The sequence below is a fragment of the Dendrobates tinctorius genome, unplaced genomic scaffold (genome assembly GCF_039654945.1).
Source record: "Dendrobates tinctorius isolate UK_male_01 unplaced genomic scaffold, ASM3965494v1 ptg000518l, whole genome shotgun sequence".
NCBI lineage: Eukaryota > Metazoa > Chordata > Amphibia > Anura > Dendrobatidae > Dendrobates > Dendrobates tinctorius.
The window spans coordinates 369,806-389,590 of NW_027362177.1; the positions used below are offsets into that span (position 1 = coordinate 369,806).

The 19,785-nt window shown below is 40.7% G+C and overlaps 1 protein-coding gene across 20 annotated transcripts in view; it reads right to left on the bottom strand.

The window, feature by feature from the left end:
• Positions 1–19,785, bottom strand: part of LOC141078221 (protocadherin Fat 4-like) — a 294,498-nt gene that overhangs the window by 229,154 nt on the left and 45,559 nt on the right. For all 20 annotated transcript variants that reach the window (XM_073565038.1, XM_073565030.1, XM_073565031.1 and 17 more), the window contains exons 10-14: positions 14,686–14,808; positions 13,802–14,059; positions 8,687–8,785; positions 5,030–5,202; positions 4,744–4,889 (exon numbers count right to left, since the gene is read on the bottom strand). In XM_073565038.1, the coding sequence (XP_073421139.1) occupies positions 4,744–4,889; positions 5,030–5,202; positions 8,687–8,785; positions 13,802–14,059; positions 14,686–14,808 (799 nt within the window). The remainder of the gene's footprint in view (positions 1–4,743; positions 4,890–5,029; positions 5,203–8,686; positions 8,786–13,801; positions 14,060–14,685; positions 14,809–19,785) is intronic.

A 19,785-nucleotide genomic window follows, 5' to 3' on the forward strand; every position in this document is an offset into this window, starting at 1 on the left:
AGCATCCGTATGTAATCCGTATGGCATCCGTATGGCGAGAATTTCTCGCAGGCTTGCAAAATGGACATATAATGGAGCCCTATGACAGGGTTTCTAACAGAAACCAAAGAATAGATATAGACACATAGAATGCATATATATATATATATATATATATATATATGTATTCTATGTGTCTATATCTATTCATTCGTTTCTTTATTAAAACTGTCAGTGTGAGTTTACTGTATAGCGCACTGAATTCTGAATTGCCGGCTTTGCTAAAAGACACCGGGTGCGTATTTCTCGCAAGTCACATGTGTGCTCCGTGTGTAATCCGTATTTTTTGCGCACCCATAGACTTGCATTGGCGTACTATGGCCGTAGTACGCTGACAATCGCAGCATGCTGCGATTGGCACGGACCGTAGAATACGGATGAGAAATATACGCCTGGTGCGAATGACCCCATAGAGAATCATTGGTCCGTGTCTAATGCGTGCTTTTAGCGCCTCTCACTCGGCCGTATTCCTCGCCAGTGTGACCCTGGCCTTAGGCCACATGTCAGGGGCTGAGTAGGAAGGAGCACTTTTTGGCTTTTGGAGCACAGATTTTGCTAGAATAGTTTTTGGGCAACATTTGTGGAGCCCCTAAGGTGCCAGAACAGCAGAAAACCCCCATTGTAGAAATTGCACCTTTCAATTAATTAATCTACGGCTGAGGTGACTACTTTGCAGCGCCCACGTCAGGCTTTTTTTTCTGGACAATTGCAAATCTGCCAGTCTAGTACCGATACATTTTGTCCCCATACATTGTAGAGCCCCCATATATTGTAGTACCCCCATACATTGTGCCCAGCTTGTGCGTTTAGTGATATGCACCCGTAAATTGTAAAGTACCTTCTCTCCATTACAATAATGCCACACATTTGGCCGCTTACTGTGGTTTAGGCACAGTGGGGCTCAGAAGGAGAGGGGAAATTTGGATTTGGGAGTGCAGAATTCACTGGATTTTATTTGAGGGTGTGGGAGCATGTCGCATTTCCAGAGTCTTTGTTCTACTAGTAAAGTGGAATCTCCCTATAGTTCCAGTGACAGATGACGGACCTGAGTGGGGGCTGGTTTTGTGCGGGATAAATTAGGTTTTTCATTGGTAACATTTTGGGGAACATAATATTTTTTGATTGCTTCTAGTATAAGGCTGGATCACATTCTTGTGTTCTACACTCAGCACTTATGTTGGCGTTTCCATGTAAAGCTCACAAAAATGCGATTCAGACGAAACCCCAGACAGCACAACCCACCATAATGAAGCAGAGAGACTTCGTACTCCATTTGTTTTAGTGGTATCCATCTTTTTTGGCGTGCACAGATCTTTGGTCATCCACACTTGTGCGCTAAAAAGAAGCCAAAAATGATGGGACACCGCCAGAACACAGATCAGTGCAAAGTGACTCCATCTGCCTAATAAGTGAGTGGTTCCATAGGGGATTTTGTCTGAATCGTGGTTTAGGGGAATTTACACTGAAACCCCAAAGTAAGCACTCAGCGGAAAGCACAGGATAAATGTGAGCCGAGCCTTATTCCAATTTTTTTGGAGGTAGAATGAACATATAGACAGCAGTACAAGAATAGTTTTTATTTTTATTTTTGTGACGTTCACCCCGCGGATTTATTCTTCAGGTCTGTGCGATTACAGTAATAAATGTCCCTGTTTGACCAAGGAGCTACATGTCTGCGTGAACGCTACCAGCTGCCTAAAAGCAAGTGAACCCCTACAACATATACATACATACACACAAGCATACACTCAAAATCCAGAATTAATCCTTTCTCTGTCTGTGCTCATTAAAAATAATATTCTTTTACTTACTCTTTGAAACCTATCTGTAAGCCTACAGTAAAAGTTGATGTGTTGCTTTGGACTTCGGAAGTTGCATTCTGCATTATACTAACAGCCTGGATCTGGTGTAAAGATTGCTCTTCTCAAAAAGCAAGTCATAAACCTACATTCTTTAAAGAGGTTCTCCCAAGAAAAGAAGTTGACTGGGCCAATTTTTAAAAATCTGACCAGGATCCCTTTATGTGGTAATAACTCTGGAATGCTTCTACAGATACCAATGATTTTGAGATTGTTTTTTTCTTGACACGTTGTACTTTATGTTAATGGTAAATTTATGTCTATATCTTTTGTGTTTATTTATAAAAATATCAGAAATTTCACAAAAATGTTAAAAACTTACAAAATTTACAAAATTTATTTTTTTAGGGACCTATTCAGGTTTGAAGTGACTTTGAGAGTCATATATATTGGAAAACCTCCAAAAGTAATACCATTTTAAAAACAACATCCTCCGACATATTGGAAACTGCTGTAAGGTAGTTTATTAACCCTTCAGGTGATGTTAAGGAATGAATGCAAAGTGGCATGACGGGAATGAAAAAATGTATTTTTACCACTTACAGTTATGGCCAAAAGTATTGACACCCCTGCAATTCTGTCAGATAATGCTCAGTTTCTTCCTGAAAATGATTGCAAACACAAATTCTTTGTTATTATTATCTTCATTTAATTTGTCTTAAATGAAAAAACACAAAAAGAATTGTCCTAAAGCCAAATTGGATATAATTCCACACCAAACATAAAAAGAGGGTGGACAAAAGTATTGGCACTGTTCGAAAAATCATGTGATGCTTCTCTAATTTGTGTAATTAACAGCACCTATAACTTACCTGTGGCTCCTAACAGGTGTTGGCAATAACTAAATCACACTTGCAGCCAGTTGACATGGATTAAAGTTGACTCAACCTCTGTCCTGTGTCCTTGTGTGTACCACATTGAGCATGGAGAAAAGAAAGAAGACCAAAGAACTGTCTTAGGACTTGAGAAAACAAATTTTGAGGAAGCATGAGCAATCTCAAGGCTACAAGTCCATCTCCAAAGACCTGAATGTTCCTGTGTCTACCGTGCACAGTGTCATCAAGAAGTTTAAAGCCCATGGCACTGTGGCTAACCTCCCTAGATGTGGACGGAAAAGAAAAATTGACAAGAGATTTCAACGCAAGATTGTGCGGATGTTGGATAAAGAACCTCGACTAACATCCAAACAAGTTCAAGCTGCCCTGCAGTCCGAGGGTACAACAGTGTCAACCCGTACTATCCGTCGGCGTCTGAATGAAATGGGACTGTATGGGAGGAGACCCAGGAAGACCCCACGTCTTACCCAGAGACATAAAAAAGCCAGGCTGGAGTTTGCCAAAACTTACCTGAAAAAGCCTAAAACGTTTTGGAAGAATGTTCTCTGGTCAGATGAGACAAAAGTAGAGCTTTTTGTGCAAAGGCATCAACATAGAGTTTACAGGAGAAAAAAAGAGGCATTCAAAGAAAAAAACACGGTCCCTACAGTCAAACATGGCGGAGGTTCCCTGATGTTTTGCGGTTGCTTTGCTGCCTCTGGCACTGGACTGCTTGACCATGTGCATGGCATTATGAAGTCTGAAAACTATCAACAAATTTTGCAGCATAATGTAGGGCCCAGTGTGAGAAAGCTGGGTCTCCCTCAGAGGTCATGGGTCTTCCAGAAGGACAATGACCCAAAACACACTTCAAAAAGCACTAGAAAATGGTTTGTGAGAAAGCACTGGAGACTTCTAAGGTGGCCAGCCATGAGTCCAGACCTGAATCCCATAGAACACCTGTGGAGAGATCTAAAAATGGCAGTTTGGAGAAGGCACCCTTCAAATATCAGGGACCTGGAGCAGTTTGCCAAAGAAGAATGGTCTAAAATTCCAGCAGAGCATTGTAAGAAACTCACTGATGGTTACCGGAAGCGGTTGGTCGCAGTTATTTTGGCTAAAGGTTGTGCAACCAAGTATTAGGCTGAGGGTGCCAATACTTTTGTCTGGCCCATTTTTGGAGTTTTGTGTGAAATGATCAATTTTTTGCTTTTTGCTTCATTCTCTTTTGTGTTTTTTCATTTAAGACAAATTAAATGAAGATAATAATACCAAAGAATTTGTGATTGCAATCATTTTCAGGAAGAAACTGAGTATTATCTGACAGAATTGCAGGGGTGTCAATACTTTTGGCCACAGCTGTAAATGTTGATAACTCCTGAACATGTCACTGTAGCTGGCAGACTCTAAGGCCGCTATTTGGCTGTGAATTGCCATGGCAAATATCAGGACCATACAATCATGATCTGAGGATGTCGATGGGGTTAAAGAGGGAAACCGCACACTGTGTTAACTATTTATATGATATAGTCATTATTGACAGCATATAAGGGGTTAAACAGATATGGACAGTGCCAACACTGATTGTGGCTATGCATCAAGTTGTCAGCTATAGTGCACAGCTGACAGCTGCTGGATTGTGACCTGTATGGTGATGCTATTCTCTTATATCTCAGGTCAGTAAAAAGACGTATAGGTGGTCATTGAGGGGTTAAACACATCCAATTGTGGAAATTATTCTTATTTCAAGATCTATTGATTACAGTTAACTTTTGTTCTTGGGAAAACCCCTTTAAGATGTCTATAGAATGGCAGCAAAATTCTGCAGGCAGTCCTAGATGGTAGTTGCATACAAGATGGCATCACAAAGCTTGAGATTAGCATCCTTAACAGCAAAATTAAAAGTCCTAACGATAACACGTAAATTACCCATCTTTCTTAATGTAATCAGTTTTACAAGAAGGTTAGGGAAGTCAAGTGAAGAATGCAATGACATTTTTACATTTCAGCGCAAATTGAAAGCAACTTACCAGTGGATGACAAAGGGGGAGAGCCATGATCAGTTGCCATCACAGGGATGACAATATTAGTTCCAGAAATACCAGATACTTGGCTGGTTAAAAAGATGTCTCCATCTTCTTCATTAATGGCAAATCCACTATGAGGCTGCACAAACCTAAATGTATTTTACATGCATAAATTAAATATATTTAAAAATGTCTAAATGCATAAATGAAATAACTAGCTGCAAGCAATGACGCAAAAAAAGACCTAAAATTTAATTTAATCGGACTTCTAACATCAGTTATGTGTTACCTATAAGAAATGAGGGAATTGTTCCCGCTATCCAGGTCAGTAGCGAATACTGACATAATTTTATCTCCTGCTTTTGCTTTAGTTAAGATCAGATCCGCAGAGTAGTCTTCTTTTGTAAAAGTTGGGACATTGTCATTAATGTCCTGTATGACAATCACTGCATCTGCGAAGCTCTAGGAAGGAAAATAATCATGTTACACTTATCTGTAATTTGAAGACACCAACTTCAAATTTTATACTGGAAGGACCAAAATAATGAAAATTCTTTACAATTATATTGTGAACATAGTAGTGGAACCTCCCATCTATAGTGGAAAAAGCAACAACAAGACGAATAAGGTAAGGAACCTAAGGTTGGCTCCATCACCAACTCTTCAAGATGACCCATCACCGGGTGGCCAGTTTCTTCTATCATTTTATTTCTGTGCCCCCTCCCCGTGATTATTCCGTAGTTTTTCTATTTTAAATCAACAGTACGGTTCCTCAGATTTGGGCCTTTTTATTTAGTGTTATTTTTTAGGTTGTGTGCTCACAATGAGATTTTCGTGAGTTTTTGACGCTGTGTATTTTCACTGCATCAAAAATGCAGCATTTTACATTTCCCAGCAAAGTGGATGTGATTCATAGACATCTCATGCCCACTGTGCTTTATTTTTTACTCAGCATAAACTGACCCGTGGTGTTTGTTTCATATTGAAAAAGAATTTAGCGGGTATGCTGAGCTTTATGTGCAGATTTTCCCCAAATTTTTCATTAGGTGCGGAACACCCGAAGGTAAAGAGTGCACATCTGTGCTTCCGTGACAGAAATGCAGTGGCTCAGGGGATAGCACTGCAGCCTTGCAGCGCTGGAGTCCTGGGTTCAAATCCCACCAAGGACAACATCTGCAAGGAGTTTGCGTGGGTTTCCTCTGGGTATTCTGGTTTCCTCCCACATTCCAAAGACATACTGATAGGGTATTTAGATTGTGAGCCCCATCGGGGACAGTGATGATAATGTGTGCAAACTGTAAAGAGCTGCGGAATATGTTAGCACTATATAAAAATAAAGATTATTATTATTAAAAACACATGTAATCTGCACATTGCTATAGCAATAAAGTTTTGTCAAAGCCAAATACCAGGAAGTATCAGAAACGAAGCAGCTTTATTCAAAATATGACACACTAACAAGAGACAAAAACCACAGTGTCAAAAACGCGATAAAATACATGTACAAAAGAAAACTAAAAAATATAATTTAAAAAAATGCAAGAGACCTCATTTACCTAAAGGGATTGTCAGGTCTAAGGGCTCATACCCATGTGTGAGAAAAAAAAAAACAGACGAGTTCAATGCGAGTGTCATGCAATTTCTGTGTGATTTTTAAACGGAACATCCGCATGACATGTGTATGCAATCTGTATGCAATGCGATTTTAACATGAGCTTTTACATACAGCAGTTCTCTCTCCTTTACACATCATTTTAAAATGAAATATTCTTCAAGACACAAACATACTTATATTAGATAGATGAATAGATAGATTAAAAGCCGGCAAATGACCTGCCGCGTACAGTATTATCACAGAGTGACAGGTTAGAATAGATTATATATATATACACTAGATGGAGGCCCGATGCTATCGCATCGGGAGGGTGGTAATGTCACGATGGGGCAGGCCCCATGTGCTCACCCACCTATCCACTCTCTTTCCCCATGTGCTGACTTCTCCCGTCTGTGCTCTCTTTGACCTGTCTATCCCATATGCTGCCACCCTTGTCTGCTGTCTCTCTCCTTCCTGTGCTGTGTTCTCCCCTCATGTGCTGTCCCGTTTGAGCTGTCTCCCCCCTGTGCTTTCTCTCTCTCACCCCTGTGTGCTTTCTCTCTCCCCCATCTGCTGTCTTTTCCTCTCATGTCATCTCTTTTTTGACCTGTGTACCCCATGTGCTGTGTGTGTTTGTGTGTGTGGGGTGTGACGGTGTTCCACTGGTTGTACCGTGCAAGAGGCTGGTACCACCAGCGGTTTCCATATTGAGACACCCATCACTTGGGTGTCCCAATATGGCGGTCGGTGAAATTCTGCCACTTGGAATTCTGGGATCCGGACACATCTGGACGGAACAGGATGTGAAGACATTACAAGGTAAGTATATATTAGATATATATGTATTTATATTGCAGAGAGAGATATTTAGAAGAATAGCCGGTAATTTATTTGCCGGCTTCTGTAAAATCACTGCAGGAGCCGACAGGATAGGAGAGATGGATTACATACAGTAAATCCACATAGAATAGGTATATATATGCATGTCAGTGACAAAAACTATTAGTATACTGTGTGTGCAAAATACTGGACATGTATTTAATTAATAAAAGATTATTTTACAGAAAAAAATGGTGAGGGGTCCCCCTATAATTAATAGCGAGCAATGACTATGCAGACAGCTGAGGGCTGATGTTAATAACCTAGAAAGGGGCCATGGATCCTGGCCCCCCGGCAAAAAACATCAGCTCTCAGCCACCCCAGAAAAGGCACATCTCTAAGATGTGCCAATTCTGGCACATAGCCTTGCTCTTCCCACTGCCCTGTAGCGGTGGCATATGGGGTAATAGCTGGGGTTTTGATGTCACCTTTAAGGTTACATCAAGCCCCGAGGTTAGTAATGGAGGCTAGTAATGAAGAGGCATCAATATTACTAACCCAATAGTCAAATTGTAAAGAAAACACAGACACCCATTAAAAAATCCTTTAGTTGAAATAAAGACACAGACTCCTTTATTATTCTTAATTAAACCATACTTACACACACCTAATCCATGCGAAGCCCTCGATCTCGTGTAATAAATATAAAATAAAAAAGCAACAATATACCATACCTGTCCTTCATTGTGTCCCACACCATAAACCATATCTGGGGGATATACATTTTTCAACCTGGACGGTACTAAGATGCGACCGTACCGGCTGAAAAACACTGGTGAATGAGGAGATGCTGCCAGCGCAGCCTCAGTGACTAGCGGCGACGTCACTGAGTTTGCGCTCCCTCACAGCCTGAACTGCGATGACCTCTTTACCGTGGGAAAATGTCAGTGAAGAGGTCACAACTGTTCAAGCTCAGTGTCTTCATAACAGATCATTGTGAGAAATTCTCACAGTGAACTGCTGTGAATACACTGAGTTTGAACTGCCGTAACTTTATGTTTTTTTCCAAGGGTCATAGCTTGCAGAGTAATAATGCAGCACATCTGTTACAAGCATATCCAAAGCAGAATGCAGGCTGCTACATTCAATTCTTTTCCACGATCCTTGGGTTTATTTCCCATACACTTGGCAACTTTGTAGGGCTGATGGAGAGAGGATGGCTGCATGTTCTCCCCTCTTTCCAGGAGCCCAATGGCAGCCATATGTCTATCTCTGAGGTGTATTCGCCGTTGGTTCCAGGTAATGTTACACAATGAGGTGTATTTTTCATAACAGACATAAGGTTATGATGGTGTTTTCCCATGAACATGACAATATTTTTGGCGCTACCTAACTACAAAAAGACTGGATATTACTATATTAGCCTATGAAGATATGTGCCCACGGCTATGAGCGTGTAATGCTTTGTTAATGTTAGGAAAGTTTTTTTTTTCATATGACCTGAACATATTATATCTATATTCATCACTTTACCTTTCTCGGAGGACTTCCTTTGTCTGATGCTATTAAAACTATTTCAAATTTGTCCTTTACTTCTCTGTCCACAGGTCCAGAAACAAAAATATTACCATTCTAAAACAGAAATAACAAGGCAAAATTAAATCTGGAGAATAAGGCATCATGTCATACCATGCTAAGTATGCAATTTAAATTTTGGCAAAACTGTTTACCTAAATTTTATAAACTGATAGATTTGTACCTTTTGGTGGTTCTCAAAGCTATAAAAAATTATAATAATTGAATCTATCAACAGGTTTATAAATACTACACATATAATGACACTACCAAATAAACAGAAACAGTAAGCCAGCTCATTATACTGGACGTGCACCTTTTAAGTCATTCAAAAAGTTAGGAGATATAATACTCATGCAATTGCTGGTAACGCCAAATGTTAAGTGGTTAGAGAGTATACCTTGTTGACACATTACCAAAGATGAGAGGTTCACACTGTATGGGAAATTACTAGGAAGCCATTTAGCCAGTGATTTAGGGACATTCCCACATTCTGAACTAGAATCAACATGGAGAAAATAATAATGTCTCCCTGCCACAAACAACTTTTAAGTATTTAATTCAACAAACGAGTTAAAGGCAATTGGCAAAGAAAGTCTATCAGATAGTTTAGGGATGGATGAAGCTCCAAACGACACCATTTTTGTACCGACTGATTTCCACTACCTTTATTTATACATACAGTGGGGCAAAAAAGTATTTAGTCAGTCAGCAATAGTGCAAGTTCCACCACTTAAAAAGATGAGAGGCGTCTGTAATTTACATCATAGGTAGACCTCAACTATGGGAGACAAACTGAGAAAAAAAAATCCAGAAAATCACATTGTCTGTTTTTTTTCATTTTATTTGCATATTATGGTGGAAAATAAGCATTTGGTCAGAAACAAAATTTCATCTCAATACTTTGTGATATATCCTTTGTTGGCAATGACAGAGGTCAAACGTTTTCTGTAAGTCTTCACAAGGTTGCCACACACTGTTGTTGGTATGTTGGCCCATTCCTCCATGCAGATCTCCTCTAGAGCAGTGATGTTTTTGGCTTTTCGCTTGGCAACACGGACTTTCAACTCCCTCCAAAGGTTTTCTATAGGGTTGAGATCTGGAGACTGGCTAGGCCACTCCAGGACCTTGAAATGCTTCTTACGAAGCCACTCCTTCGTTGCCCTGGAGGTGTGCTTTGGATCATTGTCATGTTGAAAGACCCAGCCACGTTTCATCTTCAATGCCCTTGCTGATGGAAGGAGGTTTGCACTCAAAATCTCACGATACATGGCCCCATTCATTCATTCTTTCATGTACCCGGATCTGTCGTCCTGGCCCCTTTGCAGAGAAACAGCCCCAAAGCATGATGTTTCCACCACCATGCTTTACAGTAGGTATGGTGTTTGATGGATGCAACTCAGTATTCTTTTTCCTCCAAACACGACAAGTTGTGTTTCTACCAAACAGTTCCAGTTTGGTTTCATCAGACCATAGGACATTCTCCCAAAACTCCTCTGGATCATCCAAATGCTCTCTAGCAAACTTCAGACGGGCCCGGACATGTACAGGCTTAAGCAGTGGGACACGTCTGGCACTGCAGGATCTGAGTCCATGGTGGCGTAGTGTGTTACTTATGGTAGGCCTTGTTACATTGGTCCCAGCTCTCTGCAGTTCATTCACTAGGTCCCCCCGCGTGGTTCTGGGATTTTTGCTCACCGTTCTTGTGATCATTCTGACCCCACGGGGTGGGATTTTGCGTGGAGCACCAGATCGAGGGAGATTATCAGTGGTCTTGTATGTCTTCCATTTTCTAATTATTGCTCCCACAGTTGATTTCTTCACTCCAAGCTGGTTGGCTATTGCAGATTCAATCTTCCCAGCCTGGTGCAGGGCTACAATTTTGTTTCTGGTGTCCTTTGACAGCTCTTTGGTCTTCACCATAGTGGAGTTTGGAGTCAGACTGTTTGAGGGTGTGCACAGGTGTCTTTTTATACTGATAACAAGTTTAAACAGGTGCCATTACTACAGGTAATGAGTGGAGGAAAGAGGAGACTCTTAAAGAAGAAGTTACAGGTCTGTGAGAGCCAGAAATCTTGATTGCTTGTTTCTGACCAAATACTTATTTTCCACCATAATATGCAAATAAAATGAAAAAAAAAACAGACAATGTGATATTCTGGATTTTTTTTTCTCAGTTTGTCTCCCATAGTTGAGGTCTACCTATGATGTAAATTACAGACGCCTCTCATCTTTTTAAGTGGTGGAACTTGCACTATTGCTGACTGACTAAATACTTTTTTGCCCCACTGTATATGTAGTCACATTATGCCATGTTCTACTGTAGACGATATAAATGAGATATCCCTGTGCCTTTATGTATGAAAAAGGAGACATGGTTTCATTGGAGTGACTGTTTTAGTAGGATTTTTTTTTAAATGTTGCAAAAACAGTCAGAAATTCATTCCACTCACTAGATGGCTTTAAAAGACAAGAAATCTCCTTGAATACAAGGTTACTTTTATCAAGACTTTTCCTAGTATTGTGCGCAATGTTCTAGATGTGATTAGATTATGGCATTTAAATGTTTATCTTCTTATACATTTAAAATTTTTGTTTAGCCCTAAAATGTAAATGAAAAAAAAAACCCTCAGAAATAAACAACATTTTATGCTATGTGTAATACTATGCTTTTTCTTTTTAAATGGAAAATCTTCTTTATTTGAAATGAACAAGTTTACTTGGAACAACTGGCTTCCTCAGGGACACAGGGGCTCTGATGAAGCCGGCTTATCCAGAGAAACATCTTGGTGGACGGGACTATGATTAATATTTTAACCCCTTCACAACATGCACCATACATGTACTGCGCATGTCATGTCCCTCCCTTTGATGTGGGCTCTGGAGTTGAGCCCACATCTCTCTCGGCACATGTCAGCTGTTTTGAACAGCTGACATGTGCCTCTGACAGCCACTGGTGGAGTCACAATCCACCCACGGCTGTTAACCCATTAAATGCTGCTTTCAATCTCTGACAGCGGCATTTAATGTGATGGCGCCGGAAGCCCGTCACTAATACCGCCCATCGGTGACCCTGCCAAATGATCATGGGTCGGCATGACAACCAGAGGTCTCCAGCGGACCTATACGGTTGTCATAGCCAGATTGCTATGAGTGTCGCACTGTGGTTGGTGCTCACAGCAAGTGAGCATTTCTGCTACACACAGATGATCTGATCATTGCCTGTGTCTACGGTGATCTGGTTATCACAGCTTCTAGTCTCCCATGGGGACTATTGAAGCAAGTAAGGAAAAAAGGTTTCTAAAAATATTAAAAAATAAAAAATGTATAAGTTCACATCACCCCCCATTCGCCACATTCAAAATAAAACAATTGAAAAAATAAAATAAAATATACCCGATCTTTCAAGCTATAGAATGAATTACTCCGATCAGTAAACGGCATAGCGAAAAAAAAAGTCAAAATGCCAGAATTACGTTTTTTAGGTCGCCACAACATTGCATTAAAATGCAATAACGGGTAATCAAAAGGTGATATCCACACTAAATTAATATCATTAAAAACATCAGCTCAGCAGGCAAATAAATATAAGCCCTCATCCAGCCCCAGATAATGAAAAATGGAGATGATGCAGGTCTCGGAAAATGATGCCATTTCTTTTTTTTAACAAACTTTGTATTTTTTTTTCACCATTTAAATAAAAAACAATCTGTACATGCTTGGTGTCTGTAAACTCATAATGACCTAGAGAATCATAATGGCAGGTCAGTTTTAGCATTTGGTGAACATGGTAAAAAATTTTTCAAAAAACAGTTGAGGAATTGCACTTTTTTTGCAATTTCATTGCACGTGTAATTTTTTTCCCGTCTTCGAGTACACAACAATGGTGTTGTTCAAAAGTACTACTTGCAAAAAAACAAGCCCACACGTGGCCATATTGATGGAAAAATAAAAAAGTTATGGCTCTGGGAAGAAGGAGAGCGCAAAAACAGAAACGCAAAAACAAAGGGCTGCGATGTGAAGGGGTTAATGCCTTTAACTGTATTCTCAGTTCCGGATGCGCACTACAAGTGCAACTCTACAGCACAATGATAGGCAGTAATGCCTGGACTGATGTTGCACAAGAGCAGATTAGCAGTTTTCAATGGTTTTTTAATTCTGTTGTCTTTGATATCCAATAAATCTTGATTAAACGAATGTGTTGTGTATAAAATTAGCTGCATTAATAGTGCAATGAATACAGGCATTTTTTTGGCCTAATGGTAAGTGGTGGATTAATAAATGATATTTATACCTGCCACCTACTATGGTTTCTCAGTGAACACTCCCAATAGTCTCAGCTTTTTCCACTAGTGGTATTTGCATAAACATTTTGCAGGTTGAAGAGGGAAATTATTTATTAAACTGCACAAGTGGGAGGTCAGAAACAGTTTAGGGGCGATGTCATCCTGATCAGACACAATCCAGGGTTGGAATGATGGCAGCATTCAAACATCCTTATAATGCCAACACCAATACTAGTAAGTACTAGTGATGATGAGCGATCGTGCTCAGATATGATGTCATCAGAGCATGCTCAAGTCCTAACCGAGTGTATTCGGCGTGCTTGAATAATATGTTCTAGTCCCCGAGCATGCTTGTCTCGCAGCAGCAAAACATGCAGGGATTGCCTAACAAACAGGCAATTCCCGTATGTGTTGTGGCTGTTGAACCTCTATGAGACATGCAGCCGCAGGGACTAGAACCTATTATTCGAGCATGCCGAAGACACTCGATTAGGACTCGAGCATGCTCGGGTAACACCTTATCCGAAAATATCAGATATCGCTTGTCCAATGTATACGCTCATATGAGCGAGCCCTTAAAGTTGCAATTCATAAATCTTGCTTAAATCAATCCATAGCCATTATCTCACCACAACCAAATTCCCTCTATGTCAATAGAGATGATATGGAGATTTGTATCAGAAAAAAACATAAGCTTAAACACGGCTACAGTTCTAAAAGGAATTAATCATCACAAAATTTTTGATGTGTTTGATTAAAAAACAAACGCTCATACTAATAATCTTACTTCTTGCACTGTGAAACTCTTATCTCCATTTTCGGCATCTGCGGAAACTATAACATGTCCATTTAATCCTGCATCCAAGTCAGTTACATTTAACTTCGCCACTAGCACGGGTGAGGTGTCCGTGTAGTCCCCTTCCGGTATCGTATAACGGAGGGGCAGGTTATTAAATTCTGGATTGTTATCGTTGACATCAGTAATTGTTATAATGACCTTCGTGCTGGAATTTAGACCACCCAATAATGCATCAAACGCCCAGACCTGCAAAATATGTCATATCAAATATTCTACTCAAAAATATTTCATGTCAAAAAGCATAAGCAGGTAAAATTTAGTGTAGTGGTCAAGAAATGCTTTCCACAATATTTAGCAAAATTTGTTCCATAGGGTCAGTTTTTTGGTGTATTGAGACCAAACTACATTGGTGAAATCAGTCGTGAGGGAAACGTCAAGGTGCCCAAGGCTCTGCGGGCAGACATGACTCATTGGCTGTATTTGCCACATCTTGGATAAAACAAGGTGCAGCGGTGAGTCAATGCAATGATGGCCCAGTGAAGCATTACTAACCAGTCCCAGGTAATCTAATGGTGCAATGTCCAATCACTAGTAACACAATGCATTTTGACACTAATCCTTGTCACCCAACTGTTTGCTGTCCAATGTTCAACTCTTCTTTAGTTCCTGAAGACTACAGGGACAATAGTTAGTTCCTAACACAGTTCAACTTTTTCGGCTAGGAGAAACATCCTTATACCGTAAAAAATAGAAAGTAATAATAGTGCAGAACAAGTGAAAGTGAAAAATACTGATTTTTTTTCGGCGTGCTGTGAGAGGGGAGGAAGTGCATCTCAGAGTGATAAAATGTTACTAGAACAAACAAAACTTACCTGGACATTTAGTCTTGGTGTTGATTCTCTGTCAAGCTCACCATTATTAAAATACATCACCCCGTTCTTGTTCACAGTGAACATTGTATTATTGGTTAGGAAATATCCATTGGAGAGCCCATCCTAAAATGTAAAGACCTTGTTATGGATAACATATTTGTCACGGCTTTCTTTTCAATATCTTAAAAAAAGTATTTTGAAAATATTGCAAAAACAATTATGACAAGTCAGTCATAATGTCCTAAAAGTCTGTATAGTGGGGGTCCAGCTTGTAAGGCAGCAGCACTAGCCTGGAGTGTCAGATACCTTTCCTTACTAACACAAAAACACAATAATGTTATGCCAACATGAACCCAAGGCTTGATGGCTTCAGGGTTTGACTTCACACACAATGCATCAGTTGCTTCAGAACAGTCTTCTTACCCAAGCCTGAAGTACCGTGAGAACCACCACACATTCCCCCAGAGGTTCAGATTGTGCTGACATAAGATGACACCTATTGGTCAAACCCTGTGAGATGCAGTAGGATTGTGGAAACTATTCCTTGCCCTTCTTAGTTGTTTAGTGGAGTTGCACTAGCCTCTTTTGTATTATTGCATTGTTCCAACCTTGCCCGTCAACCGGCCACAGCTGCAAACTTACAAAAGTATATACTGCCAAACATATCGCTGCCATATTATTCCATGGGCAGACGTTGCGTTTTTGCCATGTTTTTCCTGTATTTTTGCAGTGCGGATTTGCCATAAAGTCTGAAGGGATTCCTCATGACAGCAAAATCTATGAGAATTCTGAAGTTTCATGCACACGTTGCTTATTTGTGACTTGCAGATTTGGTGCAGATTCAAATCTCCAGCAGTTCAATTCTTTCAGCATGTTTACATTTTTACTGAAGGGGAGATATGTTTCACTGAGGCTGTTAGCTTATGTGATTTGAAACCTGGAAGTTTTCTCCAGCACACTACCTGCTGAGAGGGCTTCATCGGTCATTTTAAGGGCTAAACTTTTACATTGGGGAAATAAGTATTTGATCCCTTGCTGATTTTATAAGTTTGCCCACTGACAAAGCATGAACAGTCTATAATTTTAAGGGTAGGTTAATTTTACATTAAGAGTTACCTGCATTAAAGACAACTGTCTTACATAGTCAGTCACCTTTATAAAAGACTCCTGTCCACAGATTCAATTAATCAATCAGACTCTAAGGGCCTCGTCACACATAGCGACTCACCAGCGATCCCGACAATGATATCACCTTGTCAGGATCGCTGGTGTGTCGATACATAGAATCATAGAATCGTTGAGTTAGAAGGGACCTCCTGGGCCATCTGGTCCAACTCCCTGCTCAAAAGCAGGATTCGCTAAATCATCCCTGACAGAAGTCTGTCCAGCCTCTGTTTGAAGACTTCTATTGAAGGAGAACTCACCACCTCTTTGGGCAGCCTGTTCCAATCATTGATCACTCTAACTGTCAAAAAGTTTTTTCTAATATCTAATCTGTGTCTCCTCCCATTCAGTTTCAACCCATTGCTTACTCCAAAGACATACTGATAGGGAATTTAGATTGTGAGCCCCATTAGGGACAGTGAAAATGTGTGAAAAATGTAAAGCGCTGCGGAATATGTTAGCGCTATATAAAAATAAAGATTATTATTTATTGCTTCTAGTCTTTCCTTGTGCAAATGAGAATAAAGATGATCCTTCTACAATGTGACAGCCCTTGAGATATTTGTTGACAGCTATTAAGTCTCCTCTCAGTCTTCTCTTCTGCAAGCTAAACATTCCCAAATCCTGTAACCTTTCCTCATAAGACAGGGTTTGCAGACCGGTCACCATTCTGGTCGCTCTTTTCTGAACTTGCTCCAGTTTGTTGATGTCTTTTTTAAAATGTGGTGCCCAAAACTGGACACAGTATTCCAGATAAGGTCTGACCAAAGAGGAGTAGAGGGCAATAATGACTTCACATGATCTAGACTGTATGCTTCTGTTAATACATCCTAGAATTGCATTTGCCTTTTTTGCGCTACATCACACTGTTGACTCATATTCAGTCTGTGATCAATTAGTATACCCAAGTCTTTTTCACATGTGCTGTTGCTTAGCCCTATTCCTCCCATTCTGTATAAGCTTTTTTCATTTTTATTACCTAGATGTAGTACTTTGCATTTTTCCCTGTTAAAAACCATCCTGTTAGTTGCTGCCCACTGCTCCAGTTTATTTATATATTTTTGAATCCTATCTCTCTTCTCTAGTATTAGCTATACCTCCTAGCTTTGTGTCATCAGCAAATTTAATCAGTTTACACTCAATTCCTTCATCTAAATTGTTGAAAAAGATGTTGAACAATACAGGGCCCAGGACAGAGCCCTGTGGTAACCCACTTGAGACATTCTTCCAACTGGATGTGCAGCCATTTACGACCACTCTTTGGGTCCAATCACTAAACCAGTTATGAATCCACCTAACAGTTGCCTTGTCCATTCCATACTTAGTCATTTTTTCAAAAAGGATTGTGTGAGATACTTTGTCAAATAATTTACTGAAGTCAAGATATACTATATCTACAGCATTTCCCTGATCCACTCAATCAGTGATTCTGTCATAGAAGGAAATTAAGTTAGTCTGACATGACTTCTTAGTTACAAACCCATGCTGACTCTGTTTAATCACTTCATTCTTATCCAGGTACTTACATACATGCTGTTTAATAATTTGTTCAAAGATCTTTCCTGGTATAGAAGTCAGACTCACTGGCCTATAGTTGCCTGGGTCCAACTTCTTCCCCTTTTTGAAGAAAGGAACAACATTTGCTCTTCTCCAGTCTTCTGGGACTTCTCCTGTTCTCCAAGAATTTTCAAAGATTATGGAGAGGGGTTCAAAAATTTCTTCTGCTATCTTCTTCAGTACTCTGGGGTGTAATTCATCTGGACCTGGAGACTTGAATTCATTTAGGTTAGCTAAGTGTCATGTCGGACGCTATTCACACCACAGCGTCCGGCAGGCAGCGGTAGTTCCATCTCCGTCCACTATAGATTCAGTGGCGCCGGCTTGATTTTACTCAGGTTATCGGGGGTTAATCTAGCTGGAAATCAGGTGGGATGTTTGGTCACGCCCACGGTCTTTAAATAGTCGTGCTGGCCTGTGGGCGTCGCCGATTATAGCTTGTGTTTTATGCCAAGTGGTTCCGGTCTGGAGAGGAGGTGTTGGAGAGAGAAATTCATATCTGGTGGCGTATGATCCGTTGTTACCTTTTCGCCTTCCTATATTTGTGCTTTGTTTTGCCCTGCTCACATTACAGTATTGTCCTGTGTGTTTGCGGCGCGGTGTGGGTTAAGTTCTCCCTGTCTGTCATTACTGTGAGGGCTTTGGTGGTTGACAACTCACTGGGTGGAGGGTGGAGGGTTCAGCTTAGGGCTGAGCAGGAGATAAGGAAAGGTTGGAGGCTCAGGCATTTGCACCATTAGCAAAAACCCTGGGTTGAGGGTCAGACAGGGTTTTCCCTAGTTGGAGGGACTCCGCAGGGGCCCCGGGTATTTCAGCCTCCTTTGACCTAAGCCCCGCATGACACTAAGTGTTTCATCACTATATTTCTGTTTATAGATATCCTGGATTCTTCTATTCTCTTAATAGGACAGTGAACAACAGTTGATGTTACATTTCCTTTCTGAGAGAAAACAGATGCAAAATAGGAATTTAAAAGTTCGGCCTTCTCAACATCCTGTCTTACCATTTCATCATTTTCATCCTGTAAAAATCTTATAGCATCTTTGACTTTTCTTTTACTTTTGACATATCCCCAAAATCCTTTATTATTGCTTTTTGACGTCTCTTGCAAGCCTCAATTCATTGTCAGTTTTAGTTAACCTGATTTGTGCCCTGCAAGTTCTGCAGACAGCATTATATTTTTCTTTAGATATGCTTCCCTCTTTCCATTTGATAAACATTTCTTTCTTCCTTTTTAGCATGTACTTAAGCTCTGTGTTCATCCATCTTGGTTTCCTTCAATGCTTCCTATTCTTCCCTCTTTTCGGAATTGTTAACAATTGTGCTTTGAGAATTTCATTTTTCAAGATTTCCCATCCTTCTTGGATATTTTTGTCCTTAAGGATATCCAGCCATTGGATTCCTCCAATTCTCTTTCTGAATCCCTTAAAATCTGCCTTTCTGAAATCTAACCTTGACGTCTGAGTCTTCACAGGTCTTCCTCCTCTAGTTATCCAAAATTCTAAAATAGCATGGTCGCTACCTCCTAGGGTCCCAGCCACTTTTACCTCCTCAACCATTTCCTCCCTGTTTATAAGGTTTAGATCCAAGATAGCAAATCCCCTTGTTTTCTCCCCTACCATTTGGAAGATAAAGTTGTCACCAAGAGAGGATAAGAATTTCCTTGACCTGTTAGTTTTCCTGAGAGAGATTCCCAACAAATGTCAGGATAGTTGAAATGTCCCATGACAACTATGACATATTCTCTCCTCAGGACTCTTCCCCTGGATTACCGATTTCCGCTTTTCAGCTGCAACGGCCAAAATCCAGTGATCGATGAGCTTGCGGAGACTCTTCACTTATCCCAGAAGGCACTGGGAATATGCAAATTCTCTCCTCAGGACTCTTCCCTGGTGAGCTGTCAAACAGGCAGCTTCACCAGTGATCAGGACCAGCGACACGCGGGTAACAAGCGATGCACGTCGCTTAGTTACCCGCAGTGCTTCTTAGTTACCAGCGCGCTGATGCAGGGAGCTGGTAACCAAGGTACACATCGGGTTTCTAAGTGCCGCGCGCCCCTCAGAAACCCGATGTGTACCTTGGTTACCAGCTCCTGCTTGCTGGTCGCTGGTCTCCCGCTTGTCACATGCAGCGATGCGTGCTGGCCAGCGGGAGACCAGCGACCCCAAAAATGTCCAGACGTTTCAACAACAATCAGCGATACCCGGCAGGAGGGCCGGTCGTTGATAGCTGTCACACACAGCGATCTCGCTGGTGAGATCGCTGTTGCATCACAAAACTTGTGACTCAGCAGCGATCTCGCTAGCGAGATCGCTGTGTGTGTCGGGGGCTTAACCTCTACAACTTGGAAAGACCAAATAGCTTTATAACGATGTCAGG